At 31.9% G+C, this 17,414-nt stretch overlaps 1 protein-coding gene across 3 annotated transcripts in view; it reads left to right on the top strand.

The window, feature by feature from the left end:
* Positions 1–9,010, top strand: part of LOC107017852 — a 10,693-nt gene extending 1,683 nt beyond the window's left edge. Inside the window, exons 2-3 of one of the 3 annotated variants that reach the window (XM_015218129.1) lie at positions 3,137–3,439; positions 7,880–9,010. In XM_015218129.1, coding sequence (XP_015073615.1) covers positions 3,137–3,439; positions 7,880–8,761 — 1,185 coding nt within the window. In that variant the 3' untranslated portion in view covers positions 8,762–9,010. Of the gene's footprint in view, positions 1–3,136; positions 4,674–7,879 lie in introns of those variants that run through there. The other 2 variants (XM_015218128.2, XM_015218130.1) reach the window with 2 other exon arrangements.
* The last annotated feature ends 8,404 nt before the right edge of the window (positions 9,011–17,414 follow it).

Genomic DNA, 17,414 nt, shown 5'->3' on the forward strand with positions numbered 1-17,414 from the left:
TAAGCGAAAATGATAGTATATATGAAGTATCAGATATAGAATTTGAAAATGAAGAAGAAAATAATGATATAGATGAAATGGACGAAGAAATCTAATGTCTGAAGACGACATAAAAATCATATCTAAAGAAGATTATCAAAATGGAGAATTATCAGAACAAAAAATCATATTTGATAATACAATATTTGAACAAATAAGAGGAAAAGAATTAGACTTAAGTGTTGAAAAAGTACTTGAAGTACCTACTTTAAGAAATTGGTTTAAAAGACAGAAAGAAGAATACTACGTAGTTAGTCAGAAAGAACATATTATAGATTATAAATATACAAGAGGAAAAGCACAGATACCTATACTAAATAAAAGAATCATAAATAAAGAAATACAAGATATAAAAGCTAAAACACCTATAAAATATGTACACTTAGGAGGAACAGAAATATTAATAAAAGCTTGTTTTAGAGAAGGAATAGATACACCTATTGAAATATACTTAGCAGATGATAGAATTATACACCCTATAGAAAAAAGTGTAATTAGTGCAGTTAGGGGAAATCTAATATACCAGAAATTTAAATTTATAATAAGTGCCAACTATTCAGTAGCATTAACAGATAGAAATATAGATAAATCATTAGTATTATATTGGAAGATGTCTGGAATAGAGCTAGCACCAGTGAGCAAAATATTTACAGCAAGATGTAAAAACTTATATATATATACAACAAAACACAAAGTTACAGCGAAAAATAAAATTGATAGAATAAAAGTAGAAAATCCCTTTGAAAAAATAATTACTGTACTTCAAGCGTACCAAATACATTAACAAGAACTACCTCATCAAGAATGAGTACATCTAGAAGAAACTATGAAATTCCACAAAAATTATTAGAAGATATAACACCATACCATTATTTTATAACAGGAATAATAGACAAAAAAAGATATAAAATTTTAATAAATACAGGACAAGAAGAAAACTACATAATAAGAGAATTAGTATTAGAAACAGAAATTATAAAAACAGAACAATTATGCCCCGGACTACCTAGTGAGATAGTAAATACAAATGAAGAGATAACAGAAAAAGAAATAATTATAGGAGGAATAGCGTTAATAATACCATTCAAAATTTATCAAGGAAACCAGAACATTACACTAGGAATAAAATGGTTAGAAAAAGTTAAACCATACAATATAGAAAATGAACAACTAACAATAACTTGTCAAAATAAGAAAATAATCATCAAAAGAACAAAATGAATAATGAAAATATATATACTTGCAAAAATTATTGTAGAAGGATATCACAACAGATACTATACCCCTATGATAGATACAGGAGAAGAAGCAAATATATGTAAATATAATTGTTTACCAGAAGATAAATGGGAAAAATTAAAAACACCTATGGTGGTAACGGGATTTAATAATGAAGGAAGTATGATTACATATAAAGCAAATAATATAAAAATACAAATATGAGATAAAATACTAACAATAGAAGAAATGTATAATTTTGAATTTACAACGAAAGATATGTTATTAGGAATGCCATTTCTAGATAAATTTTACCCACATATAATAACAAAAACACATTGGTGGTTTACTACACCATGCGGAAGTAAGATAGGAGCAAAAAGAGTAAATAACAAACAACGTAAACCTATAGAATGGATGAGAGGAAGTGAAAATAAATCAAGAAATGGAAAATATAAATAAAAAACAAATAACACAATTAGAAATTATCATATTTACAATAGATAAAGTTAAAATAATTAATGAACAACTAGAATTACTTTATAATGATAATCCATTACAAGGATGGAAAAACATAAGACAAAAATAAAAATTGAATTAATAGATGAAAACAACATAATAACACAAAAACCATTAAAATATAATTTTGATGACTTAAAAGAATTCAAAATACATATAGATGAACTATTAGAGAATAATTATATACAAGAAAGCAATAGTAAACATACAAGCGCAGCATTTATAGTTAATAAACATAGTGAACAAAAACAAGGTAAAAGTAGAATGGTTATAGATTATCGCAACCTAAATGCTAAAACTAAAACATATAATTACCCAATACCGAATAAGATACTAAAAATAAGACAAATACAAGGATATAACTATTTTAGTAAATTTGACTGTAAATCAGGATTTTATCGCCTAAAATTAGATGAAGAATCTAAACAGCTAACAGCATTCACAGTACCACAAGGTTTCTATGAATGGAATGTTTTACCATTTGGATATAAAAATGCACCAGGTAGATATCAACATTTTATGGATAACTATTTTAACCAGTTAGAAAATTGCATTGTATATATAGATGATATACTATTATATTCCAAAACACAAGATGAACATATAAGGTTATTAGAAAAATTTATACATATAATTAAACATTCAGGTATAAGCTTAAGTAAAAAGAAAGCAGAAATTATGAAACCACAAATAGAATTTCTAGGAATACAAATAGATAAAAATGGAATAAAAATGCAAACTCATATAGTACAAAAAATAATCACACTTGATGAAAATATAGATACAAAAAAGAAATTACAATCCTTTCTAGGATTAGTAAACCAAGTAAGAGAGTATATACCAAAATTAGCAGAACATTTAAAACCATTACATAAAAAACTTAGAAAAGATGTTGAATACTATTTCGACAATAAAGATAAAGAACATATAAGAAATATCAAGAATTTATGTAAAAAATTACCAAAACTTTACTTTCCTGATGAAAATAAATCATTTATTTATATTGTTGAAACAGATTCAAGTGATCATAGTTATGGAGGAGTTTTAAAATATAAATATGAAAAAGAAAAAATAGAACACCATTGCAGATACTATTCAGGATCTTACACAGAAGCGCAAACAAAATGGGAAATAAATAGAAAAGAATTATTTGCATTATATAAATGTTTATTAGCATTTGAACCATATATTGTTTACAATGAATTTATTGTAAGAACAGATAATACACAGGTAAAATGGTGGATAACAAAAAAGGTAGAGGATTCAGTTACAACAAAAGAAATAAGGAGATTAGTATTAAATATATTAAATTTTACATTTACAATTGAAGTAATTAAGACTGACAAGAATTTTGTTGCAGACTACCTCTCAAGAAAAAGATACAATGAAAGAAATATTGGCTATGATGACAAATCTTTGCCAAAAAATAGAGAAAATGGAAACAGATGTACAAGTATTAAAAGAAAAAGTTAATAGTCAGCAGCATGACTCAAAATATGCGGAGCTAAGTCAGCAGCATGACTTAAAAAATGCGGAGCTAGAAGGTGACGATGGGAAACACCTAAAAACCCAAAACAAAAAGATATATACATCTGCAGGAAGCTCAGCTACAGCAGGAAGTACATCTACCACAGGACCATCTACAAAAAAGGAGGAAACTAAGGTAAAATATACGAATACAAACATGAATAAATTATTTTCAAAACCATATACCCCTCAAAATACCCAAAAAGAAGTATTTGTACCACCACAGATAAATACCTATAAAGCCAGCTTAGATTCACAGAAACAGACATACAACCACATAACTAGAATGTATATAGAAAACATATACAAGATACAAACTTTTCTAAACAGAAACCCCAGAGCTAAAGATACAAAAAATCTGAATGAAGACTACATAACCCAATATCTACAAGGCTATAATAAACTAATTGCACAACCCGGAACAAATCCAAATTTAGTAGCAACCTGCTACAACTATGAATTATTAAGTACTGTATATACAATAACGGGAGAAAAAGTATCCAAGATATCAGAATTATATAAAGCATTTTTGCAATACAAGAGAGTCAGTAAAGGGACTCTATTTTACATAAAGTTCTATTCAGCTACAGCGGAAATACTATATGATGAGATCAAGCCTACAATACAAGCTATAAAGATAGGATTAACTAGGAAAATGATAATCCCTGAAAATATAGATACGCAAGAAGAAATACAAAAGGTGGATATTCCAGAGTTTTACGCAAATAAGAGAACTATTGGAATAGCTACTATATTAAATGAGATAGCAAACAACTATTTGAACGAAAATGCAATATGGAGTTACTATAATAGAGATCAAACAATCATCTACTCCAACTGTAGGAAAATCCGAGCAGCAGATATGGAAGACCTAAGGCAGTGGATATTAAGCCTACTAAAACCAGAGCAGACACCTATAACAAGAGCAATTAGGAAAAATTTCATTTCTCCTAATTTGATGACAAGATATTGTAAATTAATAGGACAAAAATATCCTGATCATATATGTTCAAAGTGTGAAGGAGAAGATAATTATATTCCAGATGTACAGCTAGAGTAAATATGTAAAAGTAGTATGTAATATGTGTAAAAAGTAGTGTCGGCCATAAATAAAGTAAAAGGCCAATATTATTAAAGTATTCTGTCGTTTTGTTTCGGCCAAACATAAAGTGGCTATATGTAAAAAGTAGTGTCGGCCATAAATAAAGTAAAAGGCCATTATTATTAAAGTATTTTGTCGTTTAGTGTCGGCCAAATAATATAAGGCCAAGTGTAAAGTATGTCGGCCATTTCCTATTGGCCAAGTTTGTAAAATTGTTGTATAAATAGAGGGTTTCTCCCTCAGTAATAAACAAGTTATTTCTAAACAACTCTCCTCTTCACTCTCTTTTCTCTCTTCTTTATAAAAATCCGCTTCCACCCCCAAAATTGGTATCATGTTGATTATAATTGTTTATCATGTTTTGATAATATTATAATAACCATCTTTAGAAAGTTTGCTACAGAAATATTCTGCGAATAGGTATGCCCAGACTATGCCATCCTAAGGTTGAAACCGATAGGCAAGAAAGGCCGTTTAGGGGAGTAAACAAAGTTGAGGCGCTGTTAGGGTAACTGATCAAAGAAGAAAGCTGTAGTAGTGACCAGACGAGATGATTATTAAACCATTATTATAACATAATAAATAAGTATAATTATCTCGTCTGGTCACTATTACAGCTTTCTTCTTTGATCAGTTACCCTAACAGCGCCTCAACTTTGTTTACTCCCCTAAACGGCCTTTCTTGCCTATCGGTTTCAACCTTAGGATGGCATAGTCTGGGCATACCTATTCGCAGAATATTTCTGTAGCAAACTTTCTAAAGATGGTTATTATAACATTATCAAAACATGATAAACAATTATAATCAACAAGAGATTATCAGGAATAAAGCAGTTTAGCTACTCATGAATTTAAATGAGTATACCTGTTTCTGTAGATTTGTGGCTTCAGATTTATTTTCCATATCTTATTTGATTATTATCTAGCTCTGATACCAATTTTGGGGGTGGAAGCGGATTTTTATAAAGAAGAGAGAAAAGAGAGTGAAGAGGAGAGTTGTTTAGAAATAGCTTGTTTATTACTGAGGGAGAAACCCTCTATTTATACAACAATTTTACAAACTTTGATATATTTACAAATGAAAGTGACTTCTGCAAATAAGTAAACACAAGTCATTTTCCTCGTTTTCGGTATATAGCATTGTCTCAAAATAAATATTTGCTCATACCCCAAACACACTTTTTATGCATTGGATTTTTGGTTTCCAGAATGCAAACTTATTAAGCAATAGATGCTAATTTAGGCATCGGCAATCCTTTACATAATTTATGTGGGCCTATCCTCTTAGCTGTTGAATATGCTGTAATTTAGAGTATCGTTTCCAGGGGATCAGAGACGTCATTGTTTTACTTGACTTTGCTTTGAAAGCCTACTGCTTGATACTCAATTTTTAAGCAACATCTATTCTACTATCATAATGATTGGAAAGAGGTTAGGTTATTGTTGTGAACATGATTTTTATGTTGCAATGTTAATGCCAGTGTTTTCAAAGGCTTCTTTTGGGCGAGTCCTAGGGCATGGCGTGGTATAAACACACCAGGTAGTTTGGCCAAGTGAAAGTATTATTGTTCATTGAGGTGTAAGTCTCATTTGTCTAGGCATACATTCAGGCGTTGGCTAATATATTGTTTTGGGGCATAGGAATACCTCTCCTAATTAGAGTTAGAATTGCTAATTGAGGGAAGATTTGGATCGCCTTGCAACTACTAATCGTTGGAAGATTTGGATCGCCTTGCAAAGTTCAGGTGCCAATATCACCCTCTTCCATTTAGTAAAAACACAGGTATGCAGAGATCAAAGAAAGTTGGTATATAGGAAATGTGATACTAGCTACCCACTTGGCGAAACAAGGCAGAAGTTGTGCTCTGCATTACAAGCAGAAGGAGAAATGATGCATTTTTAGCTATTAAACCCACTTGGCGAAACAAGGCAGAAGTTGTGCTCTGCATTACAAGCAGAAGGAGAAATGATGCATTTTTAGCTATTAAAAAGAACAAGCATGAAACGGTAAATTGCCCAAAAATAATGAGGAATCGTGGATGACCAATTGCCTTTTATCCAGTTCTTGACTTCTAGATATTTTCTATGAATATTTTTTACCTCCTAGATCTCAAGAAAGAAAATAGGAAAAGAGACATAGATATTGCTAAGTGAAACAAGATAAGCTTAGAGCAATAAAATAAGCAACTCTTATGGAGTAGCAGCAGCTTCTAATGGCACACCTAAGCTTTTGACAAGGAAATACCCCCATCTACATACTAATTTCAGAAACAGATGATCTTAGAACGGCAAATCTGCTCTGATTATCTCTAGTTTTTTGTAGTTCAAGGATGCATTGAATCAAGTAGAGAAGTGTACATTCACTGACCACTTAAAACTAGAGTCTTAGACAACCAAACAAAGGACAGTAGTACTTGCATACCCATGAATAAAATTGTACCATTAGGGGTAAGAGCTCGCCAATAACTTAAGGATGAATCGCAGAAGAATCAGGCGAGGTGAATCTTCATCACTGCCCAACCAAGAAAATGAGCCTTCCAACTCAATGAACAAAAAAACCCGTGCTTTATGCTCCTTCAGCGAATACCCAATACACCCTTTTTGCTCTCTCTCAAATATACGTAGCAGCTTATCATTTCTTACAAACCCTGCAATCTAAAGTTGCAACTCCAAATATTTCTATTTTTTTTCTGTATGTTAGCTTCTATTGTTTTATGAGTATATAAATTGGTGTACATATGGTGGTTTTCAAAGGATAGAGGCTTTTTGGTGGGGTTTTGGAGATCATTTTTCTCTGGGGGTTTTGGGGGGGGGGGGTTGTGGTCGTAAAAGGGTAGGTTTTTTTTTTTTGTGAAATTATTTCCAGACAAGTCTATAAAATCTTTAAGTAGAGAAAACTCCAGATGTTTTAAGTTCCATGTTTCTGTCAGGGTTAGTGATTGGATGGATTTCAATTTTCTTTTTGAGGTTGAAAACATTGTCAATTATTCTTACTGCTAAACTGTGATCGTACTTTTTGCAAAAGGTGACAGTGGTTGAGGTTTTTTTTTTTTTTTGGGTGGGGTGGGGTGGAGGGGCTGTGTGTGTGTGTATGTGAAGGTTTTTGGAGATGTTTGTGGAGGAGAGAGGAGGAAAGAGAAATATAAAAAATTGTAGCTTAATTTTGAGCCACATGGAAATTTCTGTTGCATTTGGGTTAGAGTCTAATTAGTCTCAAAAGCTTCTGCCCTTTGGAAATAAAGGTCAAATATAGCTCATTTTTGTAAGCGGTAAAGTCATATTCTTCCCCAACTATTAACAGAGGCTAAATTTGGACCATTCTGCACAGTTCAAGGGTAAATTGACCCATTTCCATTCTAAATTGTAATTATTGGCATGTTACTCGGTATCTTTGTAGGCTTGTAAAGTTTTCAACTGCTACGGATACTATTTTCTTTGTTTGAGACTTGTGATCTTTCTTGATTGCTTCTGCAGGAGGAGGAAGATGAATATGATAGAGTCGCCGAGGGCAGAGAGGATGCTGGTGATCGCTTGTACATGAAAAATATTATTGATCAGGAAACATCTTGTGATCCTCCGGAATATAACATCCGTCGAGACCCACGTGCAAATCATATGGCTGCACAAGTTAGGCTGAAGGAAGATGCAGATGCAGCGGAGAAATGTGAAACTGATTTTGATGGTATCACTCTAAGTGGTGGACAACATTCAGCTAAATCACTTCAGGATCACTGTGACGTGAAGCCAATTTTGAAAAAAGCAAGGAAATCAGTGAATGGTGAGCTCAAGTCTACTAAACGGGTCAGGTTTGATCCTGGTTGTAAAGATGGATCTGACGGGGCATCAGAAGTAAAAGTTTCTTGGGCAGCTCCTGCATCAGCTAACTCTACTTCTGAAGGCAATGAATCCATTAGCAGTAGGCTGAAGATTCCTGATTATGTTCTCAACCCTTCATATTATACATGTTATAGTTTGGATTCACCTAGTGAGCTTATTGACGAGCCTAGTCAAGCTTTCGGATATGTTCTCGAGGAGGTTGAGAAGTCAAAGGATGATGTATTGGAACAACAAACTATAGACACGTCAGATACTAACCCTAAATCAGTAGTTTTTGTACCAAGGCAGAAGAACATGGACGCTATAACGGGTGCATCTCTCTCAAAGGGAATAATTGAAGATGCTTGTAATGAGTCCTTGCACCCAAAGGGCTTCCCTGTTTGCATTGCTGCTGGAGAAGCTCAACAAATTGAAGATCCAATGGAAGAAGATATGGAAGCACGTGTGGCTGAGAATAACATTGTGACCCTAAAACCAGAACGCCGATATCGAATCAAGGCAGGGATGGAGGACTCTTGATATTATGTGTACTTGAAGCTAGTATCTGTGTTAATTGTTGAATCAAGGCAGGGATCGAGGACACTTGATCTTATGTTTACTTGAAGCTAGTTTTGTGTTAATTGTTGAATCAAGGCAGGGATGTAGGAAACTTGATCTTATGTATACTTGAAGCTAGTATCTGTGCTAATTGTCGAATCTGGAGGACACTTATCTTATGTTCACCGAAAGCTACTATGTGTTAATGATCAGCAAAAATATTGTTTGCAAGTTCTTGTCTCTGACCCCAAACTACCATTCCCCATTGTTCTTTTTTTTTTAAAAAAAAATGAGAACTATATATGTCACATACCATACACAAGATTATAAGCATTGATTGTACTGTTTTTTCTTCACGACTCTACTACTTCAGGGCATTGAACAATTCACGATGATTTTTTATGCAATCAATTTTCTGTTATTTGGGGGAGGGGGAAGAATGGTGATTGGTAATTTTTCCCATGTGTTATCATATTGATGATGTCTGTATCTGAACTAGACTAGGTATACAATGGCTAGAATTTGGGTAGTAAATTCGATCTTTAAAAGGCTAAGTCATCGTAGGAGTAGTAAATTCAATCTTTAAAAGGCTCAAGTCATCGTAGGCTCCTTTAAGTTATTTGTACAATTTACTTAGGGGTTAGGGTTTACTGAACACTTTTACCTATTCCAAATTTGTCCCTATAGACATTTTTAGACTTTAGCTGACATGGCAAAATGGCTTATTAAAAATAATATGTGGCACTGGATCCTCAAAGTTATAGAAAAAACAAACTTTAGTTTAAAAAACTTTCGAACACATTTTATGTCAAATTTCTCTTTCCTTTAAAAACAATGAAAAAGTCAATTTATTCTACTCAGTCTCAGCTCTATCCAACCACCTTCCAACCCTTTTTCATCTCATCTTCTTTTCAAATATATTCTTTCTTAAATAGACCTAGGGGAGGGGATCGAAATGGCCCGGCCCGTCTCTTGACCCGTCTCGTTGGTCCCGATCCAGCGTAGTTGTTTGAGTTTGGGGGATATGGGTTTAGGGGACGATTTACGTTTTCGTCCCGCTTGACCTGACCCGTTCTGGCCCGGTTGAACCGGCGGTCTAGCGAGACACGCCTTTATTTTTTTGTTTCAATCCCAATATTACCGTTGGGGACCATTGGGACAATGTCTAGTGTGCCCCCCATCCCCCCTCCCCCCCAAACAATTATAATAATTTTTTTTTTGACCTTATACACTTCCCCAACACCTCTACTTTTCAAACTTTAGTTTAAACTCTAAAGTTCCAATAAATACACTTTAGTTCATTTTTTATATTATAAATACCCATTTATCTTTCACTAATCTGACAAACTTATCTACTCTCGCATCTATATTCTATATTCTCTTATTCATAAATCTTAATTTTTTATTCCACCTAATTTTCAATTTATATTATAATATTTATTTTTCAATTAATATCATAATATCTATAATATATATATTTTATATTGCTATCAAGTACTCAAGTTACAAGCCACAAACTACAACAATATTTTTTGAGCAAGCTTTAAGAATTGGTGATAACGTCTGCTATTAATGCAGACATTTGTACATTTGTTTCATTATTTTCTTAATTTTTTTTCACAATTAGTTTTTGTGTTATTATTATTATTTTTATATTACACTATACATTTTATTAAATATGAAATTTAACAAAAAAATACCGGTAAAGAGAAAGTAACAATCATTATGTCTAATCCATTTATTTTTCTAAAAATGGTATTAAGGATAAAATAAAAGTAAATATGGTGATTTTTCTTCTAAATCAATGCCTAGAGTTAGATTAAATACAAATAATTCTACTTATGTTGATACTTCTTTCACACATCATTTTAATATAGATACAAATATTGAAATTGATCATGATGTTTTAGAATGACGTTCTGGTAATACTACTTGTGATGAAAATTCAGGTGACGAAGTATAAGTTGATTAGGAAGAAGATGAAGTGAAAGAAACACCTACTAGTCTGGCAACAGAAGCTCCAACTCAAACTGCAATTCCAATTGAGCAAAATTGTCAACCCCCCCCCCCCCCGCTACCTACACAAAGGAAAAGATGAAGCATCAAATTCCTAAAACTTCTGTTGTGTGGCAATTTATGACTTAAGATAAGGAAACTCTAGTGCTATATGTAATTAGTCTGTACAACACTTTTATACATAGAGAGGTGGAGGTCAAAGGTGGGATGGTGGATTTAAATAAATATTTGTCAACTTGTAAACCGATTGAATATAAGGCCGCCAACGCTCTCGCCAATAAAAAAAGGAATTCAAATTAGTATGTTGATATAAATTCTAATGTTAATCAATTGGTAGGGACTTCTAACATGTTTCAAGGAACATTGAATCCTTTCTAACCCTGGTGGTCCACTTACACAATGTAAATATAATAAATAAATGGATTGCAAAAATTTAGACAAGATGATTTCTGTTTATGGTTTTGTGTTATGATTTTCCTTCACATCCCCATTTTATTACTGATAGAGGTAAGTGTAAAAAACACACGTAAAATATATATATATTTTTTAAGTTTCACCTAAACTATTGAAATTTTGAGTTTCATACCTAAACTATCATTTTTTAGTTTGAGAAACACATCTCTTTTTTATGTCACTCTCATCATGGTATGTGTAATACACTCTCTCTATTATTTTAAAAAATTTTCACATCACACTCCACATGAACAAAACAATAAACCTTGACAAAAAATAAATAAATTATTAGTATTTGTTAAAATTAAAAAATTAAAAAACTATTATAAAAATTAATATTTTCTTTATAAAATAAAATGTAAAATATTTTTCTTACCCCACGCCNCCCCCCCCCCCAATCCTTTTTAAAAGTTTTTTATTTTGTTTAAATTTCTTTTATAAAAGTATTTTATTTTTTGTACTTCATCTCCTCACCCTTCTCAAATACTAATTTAGATATTATTTTATTTTCTTAAAAAATAACTCTATCCATCCCACTTAATCCTCCACTTCCATTTTTTGAGTGTTTAGATAGACATATCAAAAATATTTTTTACTTGCCGCCACAAGACTTTTTTAGTTGTTTATGTTATATTCGGTACACTAGTAAAAATCATTCTAAAAATATATGTACGTGCATATCTAACATAAAATGAAAAATACGTAAACAAAATTAGTAGCGGGGGGATTNGGGATAAGTGTTTTTTTTTCAAGGGGAGGGGAGGATGAAGTATGAAATTTTTAAAAATATTTTATAAATGATATTTTTTTAAAAAAAGGATGGGGTTGTCGGGGGGGTACGTGGAGGAGGTGGTAAGAAAAATAATTTAATTTTTTATATAGATAGTAATATTTTAATTTTTAATTAATATTAATATTTTATTATTCAAATTTTATCTAGGTAAAATATTTTATCTATGTGGAATGACATGTGTGAAATATTTTTTCAAATAAAAGAAAGTTCATTACAAACATCACTGAGGTGTGTTTCTCAAACTAGAAAGTGATAGTTAAGGTATGAAATTAACACTCTCAATAGTTTAGGTATGAAACTAAAAAAAAGTGAATAGTTTAGGTATGTTTTTGACACTTATCTCTTAATTATATTCAACAAACTTATAATCCTTCTTTTAAAGATATTTCAAGAAATACTAATGAAGCTGATGTTTTTTTATATATCAAGGAAAACATTGTCAATATCTTCGTTGTTTATAAGTATATTAGATTGTAGAGTGTATATAACTTTAGAGGTTGATCGTAGTATTAATGAACATGATTATTTAATTGTTATAGACATTGGATTGATCATAACTTGAGTTCGCAAAAAAAGAATCTTAAGTTATAAAGAATGTGTAGAAAAAAATAGGTGCAGATATAACTTCACATATTTTAGGAGTATTAGATTTTTATATGCTTTTAGATAAAGTAATGAGTGTCGCATTAGATAATGCATGTAATAATAGAAATACTATTAGTATGTTAAAAACTAGACTATGTCCAATTGATACTAATTCTTTTCATATTAGATGTGATGCACATGCATGAAATTTAGTTATACAAGATGTTATTTCATTATTTAATTGTGATTGTATGAAAATTAAATATATTGTTTTATGGATTTTTTATGCTCATAGACCTTCTAGAATTAAGGAATTGAGCGAGCATTGTGCACTATGTGATATGACACCATGAAAACTTTCTTAACATATTAAAAAGAAGTGGAATTTTTTTATGAAATACTTTTAGTTGCATATGAATTTAAAGGACCCACGCAAACGGTTTTTAATGCTCATAATGTTGACCCATTAGAAATGAATTGTAAAACAAATTGGAAAAAAACTGAAGAAGTATTGTATTTCTTAAAACTTTTTTATAAAGCTACAACCATGTTTTCTAGATTTTACTATCCTACTATTTCATCAGTACTAATAAATATTTGTTCTATTTCAATTTATTTTTTAAATACAAAAATTAAAATAAAATTAGAGAGGCTATTGAAGGACTGATTGTAAAAAATTTTTAAAAATATATTTTTCCTATTCCTGAAATTTATTTAACTGGGACTTTACTTAACCATCAATATAAATTATGAGGTGTGCAGAGACTTGTTGATGCTATTTATGATACTTTAGGAATTTTACCGAAAGAAGTTTCAACTTGTCAAATGTGCAAGTCTAGCATAATTCAAGCCAAAATTTTGTATAAAATTATAGAACTAAAGAAATTACTTAAGGAGCAGTAGTTCAACCAAGAAATTTGGATTAATTCAGCAATTGGATCTAATGACGATGAACTAGAGACACAAGAGTTTCTAGAAACATTGCCAACACCGAAGGATGTTGGAAGGACCATCAAAATGAAATAGGACGTACTAGAGCCTCACATGAGTTTTATGAGTTAATAACTTGTCAACAAGGTGAGAAATATATTTTAATAGTTGGTTTAAATAGTTATGAGGTCAAACGTCAAGGGATGACCAAGATGTTCAAAAACTAGTCTTTTTTGTGCTAGTGTGTCCTATTATGTTGTCATTGTTTTGGTGTGTCATTTGGAGTCTAAAATTATTGGAGGTGACCGTAGTATCTAGATGGTCATGTTTAGGTTCGAAACGTCCCTAAGGACCACCCTAAGGGTCCTTGAGGAGGACCAAAACATTGGACAAAAAGATGTCAAGACATATTGACCTACGCCCCAAAGTGACGCCCTGTTGGAAGGTTGATGGCCCGTAGGAAGGGGGTGCTTCTACAAACCTAGTTGTGGGAGCTTATCCCCCATTTCAGGGAGCCTCAGTACCATTCCACGAAGCTGCATTATGGTGGCGTCGGACCACTTACGATCTGTAAAGGTTGTGACCCACTACCTGGAATGCTGCCAGTGATTCAACCATTTACCAATTCTTTTACGTCCTAATTAAGTCATGGACAGTTATTTTACCTATTTTAGGGTATTTTAAGATAGTTAAAACATAGAAACCCCAAACTGGAATTTATTCCTTAAGACTAAACCCTTCCCTCTAAAATAGATTCTCTCAAGAACACCATTGAAGGCAAAGGTCAAATTCAAGATAGGAAAAGGGATTTCAAGTGCTTTATTCTTCAATTTTCGTGGGCTTTCTACTAGTGAGTTATAATGATCCTTCATGCTTGGATAACCTTTCATTCAAGAAGCCCAAATCAAAGGCTTTCAAAAGTGTTTCAATGATCAAATTTCCCAATTTCTATTCTAAGCATGGGTTCTTTGTTAAAATGTTTTCTAAGTCATGATTTTGATGTAATAATGTTGAATCAAGGTTTTAAGATGATTTTCAATGAAATTCCTTGAAGAACCCATGTTTTATCCTAGTCTCCTAAATTGACTTATGAAGTGGTTTTTGTGATTATGATTACATGTTGATAGAATTATAATTGAATTAAACTGTATTATTGGTTCCTATTGCTAATCACCGAAAGGATATGAAATGGGGTGGATACTTCTTCATGAGTAGAGCTGGAGTATCTAGTAGCAACCTCTTGAGATGGATGCTCCTCGTAGAGGTGGAGTGTCCAGTAGCAATCTCCCTATCCCTTAACTATGCGCCCACATTAGACTAGCTAGTGGTTTTCCACGAAAAGGCTAAACAAATGACGCTACCTTATACAAGTGGAGATCCCTCATCCGGTAGGGGTTAATATCGGGATTCCATGATAAGCTCTCATAGTCTATGTCAGTTAAGCATAACCCCACAAAATAATGTAATGTATTAGGTCTTTCTAAGGGTGTACAACTTAGGGTAGGTTGTGACATGAGATGCCATCAATAAATTGCACAAGTAGACATTTGAAGGGAGTATTGGTGTGTCCTTATCCTGAAAATGAATGAAGGGGATCTTGTATGATGTTAATGAAACATATTGGTCTTAGGTCTAGTGTTAACGAAACATTATGACTTGTTGAATGTGATGTGCCTAGTCTAGGGTGATTCCAAAAGAGCACTTGGTGTGAGTAGTAGTATAGATGCTAGTTGCGCATTGCACTAGTGTGACTTAGAGTTTTCTTAGGTAATGGTTCTTATGTGTTGATTATGCTTGTATTATATCTATGTCTATGTGAATTAATATGGTTGATTTGAAAGAGATAGCATGTGAGTCCATCTTAGGTGACCTTAGAGTGTTGCTTAGGTGTGTGTGGTGGAATTTGACATATATATTATCCACACATTTCACAAAGTGATCTTGAGGGTTACTTGAAGTAAAGAGGTAAAGTGAAGGTAATGGTCCATATGTGATAAAAAGTTCTCAAATGTGATAAATGACTTTATATGTTATTATGATTGATTTCCATGTTTCTTATACTTGTATTTCATGAGTTTATGAAAATGACATAAATGGATGGATTTCAACTATGTGTCATTTTTTGCATAGTTTTGCATGGTCATCATACTTATTGCATATTTGTACTGCCACCATCTTTCTCCATGTTTTTATTACAAAGTCTAGGTGGTGGTGACTAGAGGTTTCTATCATAGATTGAAGTGCTTGGATTTCCAATCTTCAAGCTTTGGTATGTCCTCAAAGATTCGAGGACACGTATCTTTGATGTCTTTCATTTAACTCATGTAATAGACTCTTAGTAATTTCTTTTAAATGTAAAGGGTCGTGTCCTCATGATATTGAGACATGCCTAAGATGACTTGTGTTTAGACTTAGTATTTTCTTCGTTTATAAAAGAGGTTCCACTTATCGACTTTATTTTTAAAAATTATAATTCTGCATTACTTTTCATGCATATGTGAGGAAGTTATGCTAAGAGGATTGTATAAGACTATCGAGAGGTCGAATACACCGTGTTACGGCTAGGGAGTGATCTCGGAACGTGAAAGATATTACTGTTGACTAGATATACGAGAGTTAGGATTGAGATTTCTTGGAGAAGACATATAATAGATTACATCCGAGAACTAATTGAAATAAAATCCTTCCTAGAAGGTGGTTGCCCATATTAGTTACTACTCTAATATTTGTAACAAATATTGGTTTACATATGAGAACTTATTTAAACAGAACTCTTCGTAGAAGGTGGCTGTGTAGATTAGTGACTCCTCTAATATTTGTAAATTGTAACGTGTAAGTTGTAAGTTGCAATTAGATTTTATTTGATAAATTCAAAGGGTTTATTCAACTCTTCTTTATACAGTTATTGTCTTGCATTTTAATTTTAATACATACTTAAATGTATAATATTTATAATATTATATACTAAACTTACTTTAAAATTTAAAATTTGAATTTTGAAATGTAAAATTCAAATTTGAACTTTCAAGTTTGAAATTTAAAATTTAAAATTTTAATTTTGAATTTTCAAGTTTGAAATTTAAAATTTAAAATTTTAATTTTGAACTTTGAAATTTAAAAAATGAAATATGAATCTGTCAAAACTTAAACGTTTTACTAAGCTAAAAATACTATTGAAAATCCCGTCCCACTAGAATCCGGAAAAAAAAGTAACGGACTAAGAGATGTTGTCCGTCGCTTTTTGTAAAAAAATTATAAAAAAATTAATTTAAAAGCGTGGATGGTGTGGCATTTGGCATCGCTTTATGGAGTCCCGTTGTCCGTAGCTTTTTGGCAATTTTTTAGTAGGATAAAGGATTTTTTATATATATAAAAAAGGTCAGCCGATAATTTTAAACAAATATTACTACTTAAGTTCAAATATAAACACACTAAATTTATCAAAAATGATATCCTAAAATTTGATAGAATTAATTTTTAAGCTATCAATTTCATTTTTTCATCGATGTAGAAATGAATAACCGCCGGCAATATTTTCTTGTTTCTTCACTGTTATATCAATCTTTCTCTATGACGAATCTAGTATGGTATACATATTTTTTAAAAATGTTTTTGAAAAGAGATTGGGTTTTGTGATTTGAGAATAGTTCTGGAAAGGGGACGAGGACGAGAACTGCGGGACGGGACAGAGGAGGACGGGCAGTTGGTGGTCGGCTCTGACTGGGATTCGACTTGAATCGGGCCAAACTAGGTCGTGTTTCATAGTCAAAATTACGTCCCATCCCGTCTCACTATATTAACGCATAGGATAGTGTTTGACGGGACGAAACGCGGGATATATATATATATATATATATA

Source organism: Solanum pennellii, chromosome 4 (genome assembly GCF_001406875.1).
Source record: "Solanum pennellii chromosome 4, SPENNV200".
NCBI lineage: Eukaryota > Viridiplantae > Streptophyta > Magnoliopsida > Solanales > Solanaceae > Solanum > Solanum pennellii.